The sequence below is a fragment of the Oryx dammah genome, unplaced genomic scaffold (genome assembly GCF_014754425.2).
Source record: "Oryx dammah isolate SB20612 unplaced genomic scaffold, SCBI_Odam_1.1 HiC_scaffold_15, whole genome shotgun sequence".
Taxonomy (NCBI): domain Eukaryota; kingdom Metazoa; phylum Chordata; class Mammalia; order Artiodactyla; family Bovidae; genus Oryx; species Oryx dammah.
The window spans coordinates 44,250,865-44,262,905 of NW_024070199.1; the positions used below are offsets into that span (position 1 = coordinate 44,250,865).

Sequence of the window (12,041 nt, forward strand, 5' to 3'; positions counted from 1 at the left end):
TCTCAGTTGTGGCATGCAAAATCTTTAGTTGTGGCATGTAGGATCTAGTTCCCTGATCAGGGATTGAACCCTGGCCCTCTACATTGGGAGTGTGGAGTCTTAGCCACGGGACCACCAGAGAAGTCCTCAGACATGTTAATTTAGAGAAGAAAGTGGAGTCTGCATCCTCAAGCTGGGGCTGGGTACACCCCGTTGGAGGGAACGCCGCGAGGCCTTGGTGTGCGTGCCTGTGTGTGTATCTGACCCTGGGGAGGGGATCAGCTTATCCGGGAGCTTTGTGACCCCCAGGAGGTTAGGAACCAGCCAGCAGGTCCTACCTTGGCCGGACAAGAGGGGATGAGCCGGGACACCTTGCTGCGAGGAATCTTGGGAACCTGGGCACATCGAGCAATGCCGGCAGGGTGGGATTACCCGTCATCTGCGCTCCAGTGGCCAGGACGACCCTGGTGACGATGAATGGGCAGGTGCCCTGGGGGTCCTGTTGCCCTGAGTGTGCTGTGGGGAGTTGGTTGGCATTGGCTTTGCTGCCTCCCCCCATAGGCCTCCAGATCTAACCTTGAAGGCCCCCTTCCATTTCTGGCCTTCACGATTCTTCCTCCTCTGAATGTCTGGACCCTCCCGGATCTGGGCTGTCATCCCCTCACCCACTGTCCTCCGACTGGCCGGTGTCTGACGCTTGGAGGGCACTTGACTGCTGGCCGGGCCTCCAGTGGTGGGTGTCACTGCCTCTCTGCTCCCCGGGCCTCAGCTAATGGTGGGGTTCTGGACCCTTCTGGGCCGCCCATCGTTTTCCTTCCCTCTCAGCGTGGAAGCGACTCACCATCTTCAAGCTGGGATGCTAGGGAGTAGGAGGAGGGAGGGTGAAACGCATTTATAGAGCAGCTGCCTGTGCTGGCCCTGGGCAGGGCAGGAGCATTCTTCAGGTGGGCAGGCGAGCCCTCCTGGAGTGCAGGGTCCACCGGGCCCCTGGGCATGCTGTAGCAGCTGGGAAAATGGTAATTTCCGTTTTTAATTAAAAAGACCTTTTTATTGAGGTACCTATCATTTTTGTAAACTAAATATATGCACGCAAGCAGCATACTTGAGTATGAGTGTTCCAGAGTGTAACACCGCTGGTGTGCTGTTGAACTTCGTTCCTCTCGAAGCCTTAACTTCCCCTTCTGTAAAATGGGCCAGCTATCACCCACAACCCAGGCCTCTGTACCGAGGGCTCAGGGCACTCAGAGAGGAGCTCGCCTAGCCCCACGTGCTGTGTGTGGCTGGTAGAGAGCTGTCGGCCCGTGACGACCCACGCTCTTTATTATCTGTTCGGACCTGTTTGGGGCAGGGAGGGATGAGATTCAGGACAGATATTCTCCGTGGACCATCTCCTCCCTGCAGGATGTCAGGATGCCCAGCTCGGATGCAGTGGTAACATCCCGTTGTTTGGTTGTTGCCGTGTGTCGTAACGTGGCTATGGCGATGGTGGGAGTGGAAGAGCCCCGTGGGCGGTCCTGACCTGGAGCCCTCCGCATGGCCTCTGTCCTGCAGGGGCGGGGGGCCAGGGTGTGAGCCGGTGTGCGCCCTGGCAGTGTGGCCTTGTGATGGCGTCTGTGGGCAGGTGATAGGCATGGCAGGAAGGGCTGTTGGGGCCTGGCAAGGGTAGGGGGGACACATGGCAGCCCTCAGTGATTTTAGTAACTACAGCTGCCTTGGAAGAGCCTCTGAATGAGTGCTGGGCCCACGCAGGCAGCTTCCCGGCAGTGGCCAGGGATGGAAGGCAGGAGCCGCGGGCCTCGGACACAGGCCGGGTGGGGGCTCCGGGGTGGTCCGGGCACAGAGCCCCCTGTCCCAGGCTGTGCGGTCTGCAGCTCAGCCAGGGTCCTCACGGTTTGCTTCTGTCCCACAGCCTCGCCTCTCCTCCTGTTTGCCAACCGCCGGGATGTGCGGCTGGTGGACGCCGGCGGAGTCAAGGTGGAGTCCACCATCGTGGTCAGCGGCCTGGAGGATGCGGCCGCCGTGGACTTCCAGTTCTCCAAGGGAGCCGTGTACTGGACGGACGTGAGCGAGGAGGCCATCAAGCAGACCTACCTGAACCAGACGGGCGCCGCCGTGCAGAACGTGGTCATCTCTGGCCTGGTGTCGCCCGACGGCCTGGCCTGCGACTGGGTCGGCAAGAAGCTGTACTGGACGGACTCGGAGACCAACCGCATTGAGGTGGCCAACCTCAATGGGACGTCCCGGAAGGTCCTCTTCTGGCAGGACCTTGACCAGCCGAGGGCCATCGCCTTGGACCCCGCGCACGGGTAAACCCAGCGCCTTACCTCCCTGGGGCAGGGGGTGGTGGTTATTCAGTCGCTCAGTCATGTCTGGCTCTTTGCGACCCCATGGACTGCAGCACGCCAGGCCTCCCTGTCCATCACCATCTCCCAGAGCTTGCTCAAACTCGTGTCCATTGAGTCGGTGATGCCGTCCAGCCATCTCATCCTCTGCTGCCCCCTCTCCTCCTGCCCTCAGTCTTTCCCAGCATCAGTTTCTTTTCTTGATGGTGGAGTGGGTGGGGCTGTGATTTCCCTTTTGAATCTACTTGAGACCAAGTACCTTTTTCAGAGGAAACCGGCAGTCTTAAAATGAGTCCACCCTGCAGAATCTGTTGAAACACCCTGGAATGTTTCTTTTCTAAACTCGCTGCAACTGATGTGCTTGGCCGTGGGTCTGAGTTGTTAAACATCTCGGTGTGTGTGAGTGGGTGCGCATGTGAGTGGGTGCACGAGTGAGTGGGTGCACGAGTGAGTGGGTGCGCGTGTGAGTGGGTGTGTGGATGTGCGAGTGTTGGAGGAGGGTCCGGGCGCTCTGCCAGGCAGAGCCCACACCTTTCACCCTCTCTGTGACTGCATCAGCTGAACACGGTGGAAAAAGTGAAACTCCCCGTCTGGATGTGGAAGTTGCGGAATTGTTGCTCTGGTGTCTTCTGGAAGCTCTCTGCTCCCCCCAGCTTCGTGGTCTGGCTGAGCTCACGTGACCCCCAGAGGCTCAGGGCCCAGCCCCAGTTGCAGGTGGGGTGTTGTGAGTGGCGGGAAAACTAAGAACGAATGCAGAGTTGAAGGCTAGGCTGGAGGGATGGAGGGGAGATGGCAAGCTGCCCTCCAGGCCATGTTCGTGGCAGGCTTTCCTAGCGGGAGCTCTTGGCTCAGTCACCCACAGCCCTCTTCCCCGTCTTCCCACCGCCTGGGAAGGACACCCCTTAGCTGGGCGGCATCAAGCCTGGTGCCCGCCCACTGGCCACGCCCAGCGCACGGCTGTGTCAGCCCGCTCCTCTGCTGTCCGCTCATCAGAAACGGCTGTCGGGCATCTTTTGAACAGGAACGCAGTAGGACCCTGGTTTCTGGTCCTGATGCCCTCCGCTGCCCTGCGGGTGGTGCTGGCTGCCCTGCCTGCAGCCTGGGTGGGAGGGGCCTCTCAGCCCACCTGGGGCGGGTGGAATGAGGGCTGAGGGCGGGTGCCTGGGTAGCTCGGGGAGCATGCTGGGTGAGGGGGGTCGCTTGAGTGGCCGAATAAAGTTCTTTCCGCGGGCTTCTCGGCCTGTTGACTGAGAAAGCACACTCGACTGCTTCTTGATACCAGGGAAGAGTGGCACCTCTGGAGCTGCTGGGTTGTGTAAAAGCTGTGTGTGTGTGTGCATGCATTGCCGGAAAGCGTGTCTGAGTCACTGAGTGTGGGACTGAGGGTGTGGGTGTGTGTGTTTGTACCTATTTGGGTGTACCTCTGAGTGCACCTGTGAGCACACGTGTGTCTGTGTCAGTGTGTACACGCATTGGGGGTGGGTGCGTGAGACTTATTGCCCTGGTAGCTGACTGGCTGAGGTCAGGCCAGATAAGCCCGGTGTCCCCGCTGCCGAGGGCTGCCCCAGCATCCTGGGTCGGGGGCATGCCGGGTGGTGACTTATCTTTAGGCCCCCTCACCCCCCGAGGAGGGCTGAGCCACGCTAGCTGCCAGGGGGCCAGGCTGATCTTCCAGGAGGGTCTCTGCGTTGCCTGGGAAATGGCCCTTGCCTCAGGCCTCTCCCATCCTGCAGTGTGGCCGCAGGGGTCACAGAGGGTCACTAACTGTCTTCTGGGTCGTGGTGGCTGGGGTGGCTGAGTCCTGCTGGCTAAGAGGGGCATCCGTCAGCATCGGGAGAGGCTGAGCGGAGCGGCCCCAAGGCCCTCACAGTGCCCTGGGGGGGCTGCGGAGAGGGTGGTGTGTCCCAGGGGAGGGGGCGGCAGGGCGAGGGCACAGGGAGGGGAGGCGGGGCCTTCCTGCTGTTGGTCAGGAGCCCGGGGCATCTCTTGGTAGCATTTGAGCAGAGACCTGAAGAGAGACGTGCAGGAGACATCTGGGGGAAGGGTTTCTGGGCAGAGGGCGCAGCTGGTGTGAGGGCCCTGGGCCTGTGGCAAGGGTGGGTATGGGGGTGGGCGGGACGGGCTTTGAGGGGAGGGTTCGCTGGTCTGACTCATGCTTAAGGGGCTCTCTCTGGCTCTTGGAAGGAGGGGAAACTTTAGGGTGGGAGCTGGGAATTCCATGAGCAGCTGATACTGTGCTCCTGGCAAGAGAAGGTGGATAGGACTGGACTAGTGGGCGGGGGATGAATGGATTAGAGGTAGTGGGCTTCAGTAGTGGGGGGGTCTGTTTTGAAGCTGGAACCATCTGGATTTAGACAAGAAGGGAGGACGGTGCAGGGCTGCTCTGTGCCTCGGCATCCCCATCTGTACAGGGTTGTGACCCTGCCCCAAGTCATGGACACCAAGAATGGTTATGGCGTCAATAAATGGTCACTGTTGTCATGTTAAAAATGCCCCTCCCACCTACCTGAAATGTAGTCTTCACATTTGTACACAGACCTCTTTTTTCTCTTCCTTGCAGCCTTTTGCCATCTTGGTTAGGAGGTGCTGGTGCTTGGTTGGGAGGTGTTTGGTGCTTGTTTGGAAGGTGCTCAGTTGGGGGTGTCTGGTGTGGTTGGAATGTGCTCAGTTGGGAGGTGCTCAGTGCTCATTTGGGAGGTGGTTGGTGCTTGGTTGAGAAGTGCTTGTTGTTCAGTTGGAAAGTGTCTGGTGTGGTTGGAAGGTCCTCAACTGGGAGGTGCTAGTGCTTGGTTGGGAAGTACTCAGGAGGTACTTGGTGCTTGGTTGGGTGATGCTTGGTGCTGAGTTGGGAGGTGCTTGGTGGTTAGTTGGGAGGTGCTTAGTGCTTAGTTGAGAGGTACTGGGTGCTTGTTTTGGATGTGCTTGGTACTCAGTTGAGAGGTATTGGTGCTTGGTTAGGAGGTGCTTGGTATTTGTTTGAGAAGTGCTTGATGCTCAGTTGGGAATAGTCTCTGTGCTCACACCCATGCTGGCATTTCCTGTAGCAATCACAGGAGTTGGTCCATCTCTGGCTCTGGCTTGTCTTATTTGAAATCTTTTCTGATCTCGCCTTTGAATTCTCTCCTCAGATCCTCCTGGGATCATACCCCTGCCCCTGGGGGCAGAGTTGACTTTGGTGTTGACACCTTGGGCAGGATTTCTGAGGCCCCAGTCTTTCCCCCTGAGCTTCTCCTTCCCTGGTAACGTGTCCGATGTGTGATGCAGCGAAAATGATGCTGCAGAGAGTCAGCCTCACCAGGGTGAGAACACTGCACCGGGAACCTAGGCTGGCTGTCTAGGGTGTGGTTAAGGCCAGCAGTGCCTGCTTTGTCTTCTTAAGTGCCGCTGCCCAGCAGGGGAGGACGCTAGGCTGGTGCGGAGGGACCATGGGCAGCACCCCAACCTCGCTGAACACTGGCCTGGTGATGGCCGTTGGTGTGAGCTTGAGCTGAGTCCTGGGACAGTGGGTTTCGTTCTGTGCTCTGGCCACAGACGTGAGGCTGCAGGGGCATCACCACCGCCTCCCCAGCCCCGTGGGAGGCTCTCTCATCTCCCTGTGTCTTCTTGTGATGTCCTCTTTCTGCCTCACAACTGGGCTCCCTCCTCTGATGAAGGGATACAGCCCCAGATGTCATTAGGAGGGTCCTCAGTCCTAACGTCCACGCCAGGGTGTGTGTGACCAAGAGCCCCACAGGCAGAATTGCCCACAGACCCCGGGGATTGGACTTGGGCCGTTTCAGCAGTGGCACAGTGCAGTGCCCAGGCCAGGCACCTCTGCTGCGAGCATGAGGTGCCCCGGTGGGGGGCAGAGCGGCCCCTCTGGCCCTGAGGCTCTGGGGCTGAGAGGACATCAACCCCGCATGGGGGCGGGCGATGGGGCGCATGCCTCTACCAGCCCACGAGGGGCTGCGGTGGCTCCTGGGTCTCCAGCTGAAGCCAGGCTGAAACCCAACCCCCTCTTTAAAATGCAAAATGGCCCTTCCCTAAAATAAGACCCAACCACAACCGCACCAGCCGCTGCCCTCTGCGCCGAGCCTCGGCTGCAGTGCTCTGCCTCGGAAGTTGCTGCTCTTCCGTGGAGCTTGGCGGGGCCTCTGGCAGCGTCCAGGCCCTGCACGAGCACGTCCGCACCGGCCCAGCTCTGAGAGCGGGGTGGCCCGCGAGTTCCCCATTTAAGGAAACCAGCCGGCCTCTGTTATGAAACCGGGGGAAGGAATTTGAATTATGCTCCTCGCGGAGGTCCTGAGCCTGCACTTTTTCCGGCCTTTCCCGCTGGCCTCCGAGGAGCCTTTGGGGAGGGCACGAGTGGAGGGCGCCGAGATTTATTCTCCTGATAACTTCTGGGCAGCTGGGGGGCCCGGAGGCTGGGCTCGTTCCAGGCTGCTGGGGGTGGGAAACAGGTCTGCGGGAGCCTTTGCAGCTGGCCGAGGGCACCTGTGAGCCTCAGGGGCCGGGAGGGGTTCACCACCGCCCCAGGATGGCAGAGGGGCATGTGTCCCAAGGTGGACAGGCCTTGGCCCCAATGAGAAAACCACGCTGTGCTCCTGGAGCCTGTGACCAGCGCAGCGCACCCTTTCAGAGCCTCAGTTTTCTCACTTGTCCCACTGGAATAGTAATTCCTGCTCTCCCTGCATTTTGAATTGTGGTGCTGGAAAAGACTCTTGAGAGTCCCTTTGGACTACAAGGAGATCAAACCAGTCCATCCTAAAGGAAATCAACCCTGAATATTCATTGGAAGGACTGATGCTGAAGCTGAAGCTCCGATACTTTGACCACCTGATGTGAAGAGGTGACTCTTTTAGAAACGACCCTGCCCTGATGCTGAGAAAGACTGAGGGCAGGAGGCGAAGGGGTGACAGAGGATGAGATGGTTGGATGGCATCACTGACTCAGTGGACAGGAGTTTGACAAACTCAGGGAGATGGTGAAGTGCTGCAGTCCACGGGGTCGCAAAGAGTTGGACACAACTGAGCGAGGGAACAACCGCATTGCTTCTCGCTGGATTCACAGGAGCGTGCATAAGAGGCTTTTTGGAGAGGCTCTCTGAGTTCTCTGTCCCCATGGGGCTGGAGAACAGGGGAGCTTGTGACAGCAGCGGGGTACGGCAGGCCCCTCGCTGCACGTGAAGCCCCCGCAAGCTCGTTCTCTTCATCTGTTACAACCCAGCAGCACCAGCTCTGACATGACACCCCCCCCCAAGGTCGCTTGACCTCACAGATGGGGTTGGTCCTTGGAGCTCGGTCTCGGGGGGAATGGCAGCCGTGTGCATGCCGTTTTCTCTCTCCCACTGGACAGAGACCCCCAAAGGGCAAGTCTGGACCTGTTCTCCCCCACGCCCCTGCCGGCTTGGCTGGTCCCTGGTGGACGGCAGCGCAGGGTTTGTGATGAGGTTTTACTTCTGAAGATGTGGAGGTGAGAGCTGGGGGATAGGGGAGGAGCTTGATTGGTAATAGAGGCAGCTGAAAGGGAAGCCCATGGTCCACGGAACTAGGATGCCCGTGAAGTCACCTGGTATCACTCCTGGTGTCCCACAGCCCGTCTGCTCCCTGTCTGGGCTTGAGCTCCCTCCCTGGCTGGGCCTCCCCACAACAGGACAGGAGCCACCCCTTCCAGGCTGATGCCTGTTTGCCCAGCGTAAACCAATCATTTGTCTCTAAAGCAGCCGCTAAGGCCGAGGGTGGTGGGGTTTGCTGATTGCTCAAGACTCTTCTGTGCTGCCCCAGAAGCAGGTATCACACCAGCTGAAGAGTCTCATGGGCCTCAAGTGGGAGGGGGCCTTTCGAGGGGAATCCAGGCCCTGTCCCCCCTCCACTCTGGAGAGACACTGATGGACAGAGAAGAACGGGTCTGCCCCTTTGTGGCCTGCGACTCCCCCAGGGCCGAAGGGGCCGGGAACCCAGGAGATGCGTGCCCTCCAGGCCGGTGTGGGTCCCCTGTGCTCTCCCCTGAAGGGCTGCATGGAGCGGGCGTCCCGCTAGGACAGCTGGGCCCTGGTGGGGTTTGAACCCATCACCCGAGGTGCATGCATATTATCCCCGCGGCTCTCATGGTGGGACATCAAATAAGGAAGCCTCTATAGAGGCGGTGGGTTCTGGCTGGAGACCCTGAGATCATGGTTAAGCAGAGCAGAATCACCCATAGCCCACCTAGGAATAACTGAGATGTTTATAATTTATTTATTTTGGCCACACCAAAATAAATAGGACACGTGGGATCTTAGCCCCCTGCGATGGAAGTGCGGAGTCTTAACCACTGGACCGCCTGGGAAGTCCCAGCAGACTTTATTTTTTTTAAAACAGTTTTAGGTTCACAGAAAAAATGAGGGGAGGATTATACAGAGAGTTCCCACATATCCATGACCATTTAATGGCTTTTGACAGAGATTTAATGTCACATATCCACCATTGTATTATCCTGTGATGGTGGGTGGTTTAGTCCTTCACTAATTTCCTGTCCAACTCTTGCAACCCCATAGACTGTAGCCCGCCAGGCTCCTCTGTCCACAGGATTTTCCAGGCAAGAACACTAGAGCCGGTTGCCGTTTCCTTCTCCAGGGGATCTTTCCAACCCAGGGAGGGAGCTCGGGCCTCCTGCACTGCAGGCAGATTCTTTATCGCCTGAGCTACCAGGGAAAGTCCCGTATTATCCTGTAGAATCATTTTACTGCCCTTTGTGTTCCATTCATTCGTCCCTCCTGAGCCCCCAGCAGCCCCTGCTCTTTTTACCATCTCCGTAGTTTTGTCTTCAACAGAGCGTCCTATGCGGGAACCAGAGTATGCAGCTGTTTCACGCTGGCCTCTTTCACTTACTAATATGCATTGTGTGGCTCCGTGTCTTTTCACGGCTTAATAGCTCACTTCTCTTTAGCGCACAGTAATATTCCAGTATACATGTTTTAGCTGCCTTTTAGAACTTCCTTTACAGCATTTTTGTAGGAGGAAAAAATCAGAAGCAACTGCAAATGTTCAGTGTGGAATCACTTAAATAACTTACAGAGCCTGGTGGGTTATAGTCCAGTCAGTCAGTTCAGTCACTCAGTCGTGTCCGGCTCTTTTTGACCCCATGGACTGTAGCACGCCAGGCCTCCCTGTCCATCACCAACTCCTGGAGTTTACTCAAACTCATGTTCATTGAGTAGGCGATGCCATCCAACCATCTCATCATCTGTCGTTCCCTTCTCCCTTGCCTTCAATCTTTCCCAGCATCAGGGTCTTTTCAAATGAGTCAGTTCTTCGCATCAGGTGGCCAAAGTATTGGAGCTTCAGCTTCAGCATCAGTCCTTCCAATGAATATTCAGGACTGATCTCCTTTAGGATGGACTGGTTGAATCTCCTTGCAATCCAAGGGACTCTCAAGAGTCTTCAGCACCATAGTTCAAAAGCATCAATTCTTCGGCGCTCAGCTTTCTTTGTAGTCCAACTCTCACATCCATACATGACTACTGGAAAAACCAAAGCTGTGACTAGACTGACCTTTGTTGGCAAAGTAATGTCTCTGCTTTTGAATATGCTGTCTAGGTTGGTCATAACTTTCCTTCCAAGGAGCAAGTGTCTTTCATTTCATGGCTGCAATCACCATCTGCAGTGATTTCGGAGCCCCCCAAAATAAAGTCTGTCACTGTTTCCATTGTTTCCCCATCTATTTCCCATGAAGTGATGGGACCAGATGCCATGATCTTCGTTTTCTGAATGTTGAGCTTTAAGCCAACTTTTTCAGTCTCCTCTTTCACTTTCATCAAGAGGCTCTTTAGTTCTTCTTCGCTTTCTGCTATAAGTGTGGTGTCATCTGCATATCTGAGGTTATTGATATTTCTCCCGGCAGTCTTGATTATAGTCCACAGGGTTGCAAAAGAGTCAAATGTGACTTAGCAACCAAAGAACAAGAAAATTCCCATTAAAAGAACAAGAAAGATTCCTATTAGTAAGAAGAAGACAACACTCAGAAGATACTGCTAAATGAGAACAAGTGGAAACAAGGATATTTAATTATCCAACTTTGATTAATAAATAATATATTAGTGGGGATTCCACACTTCCATCGCCAAAGGTGTGGGTTCAACCCCTAGTTGGGGAACTAAGAACCCACAAGCTTCCTGGACAAAAAAAATATACGCATCACTAACTGCTTAGAAAGCAAATCAGAAGTAGTGATAGCCCACAGCCTAAACACTGGATGAGGTTTCTGGGCAGATTCATTGTCTCAGTTTCATATGCTTGCATTCATGTAGACAGGAAACAAAAATCACAAGCAAGCGTTTCTGTCCTCGTTAGGTACATGTACTGGACAGACTGGGGGGAGACACCTCGGATCGAGCGGGCAGGGATGGATGGCAGCACCCGGAAGATCATTGTGGACTCTGACATTTACTGGCCCAACGGGCTGACCATCGACCTGGAGGAGCAGAAGCTGTACTGGGCCGACGCCAAGCTCAGCTTCATCCACCGCGCCAACCTGGACGGCTCCTTCCGGTAAGTCCCAGCTCTGGGCCCTCCCCTTACCCTCCAGCCCGCCAGTCCCCGCTGGGCGTTGGTTGATCCTTCTCAACTCAGGCCCGTGGTCTTGCACCTGAAACCCTGGGGGCCTCAGGCATGCAGGCCTCCTCAGAACAGAGATCAGTAATGGTGCTCACACCATATCTGACGTCCTACCCAAGCAGGGTCTGGGGAGGCACCTGTATCTATTTTATGGCAAAATGTAGATGGTTCATTCTAAGCGGGATGGAAAAGGCTATAAAGAGCCCCTAGTCTTCATCCAGGTTTGGCCACCAAAGTGTTTTAAAATTTCAGAGTTTTTTGGGTTTCAGTATTGCAGATAAGCAATTGTGGACTCAGGCCCAGGAGTTGCTGGGGTTGTGATGACTTCTCTGCACACCTTCCTCCCCCCAGCACTGAGCTTCTGGAGGCAGAAGTGTGGCCAGAATTGTGTTCACTGCATTCCTGTCTGGCTAGAGGGCCTTACGCATAGTAGGTGCTCAGTAAAATAGGCTGAATGAATGAAAAGGGTGTTGTCTTTGTTGGCAATTGCTGTTAGGGCTTGCTGGTCACCTGGTCAGCTTAACAGCTTCCCTGCTTCATGACATTTTACATGTAGGAACCCCACCCCACCCCCACCCTGCCCTCCTGCCTGCCCTTACCAGTCAAGGGTAGTTTATTCATTGACTTCCTGCCTGCTGGCTCTGTGCCAAGTCTTGGGGCTTCTCCCGCTTGAACAGACCCTGAACCTACACTGGCCAGGCTCCTGGGCCAGGCGGGCAGGGTGTGGATGCTCAGGGTTGTGATGACGCCTCATGGGAAGATGCAGTGGCTGGACCTCGGCAGACACAGGCAGACACCAGCTGGAGCAGACGTGCAGAGGTGGCAGCCTTGCCACGTTTTATCCAGGCTGTGTGCCGTGGTAATCTGCTGCCATGTAACAAAGTACCTGATTCTGGTGGCCTGAAACAGCGAACAGACTTCTGTGGGCATCTGAATTTAGGAGGGGTTTAGCTGGGGGGTTCTGGCTCTGAGTGTATTCCGAGGTTATAGCCAAGCTCCCGACTGGAGCTTCAGTCACTGAGGGCGGGACTGTGGCTGGAAGACCCACCTCTAAGGTCACTCTCCTGACTGTCGGCAGGAAGCCTCAGTGCGTTTCAGGCTTCTTAGAGCTGAGCCTGTGCCCCAGCTGATCTGAAACGTTTCCTCC

General features: G+C 56.1%; 1 protein-coding gene across 1 annotated transcript in view; it reads left to right on the forward strand.

The window, feature by feature from the left end:
* Window positions 1-1,752: 1,752 nt before the first annotated feature.
* The window catches only part of LRP5 (LDL receptor related protein 5), an 87,519-nt gene continuing 77,230 nt past the window's right edge, over window positions 1,753-12,041 (forward strand). The window contains exons 1-2 of the mRNA XM_040255212.1: window positions 1,753-2,285; window positions 10,631-10,828. Coding sequence (XP_040111146.1) covers window positions 1,753-2,285; window positions 10,631-10,828 — 731 coding nt within the window. The remainder of the gene's footprint in view (window positions 2,286-10,630; window positions 10,829-12,041) is intronic.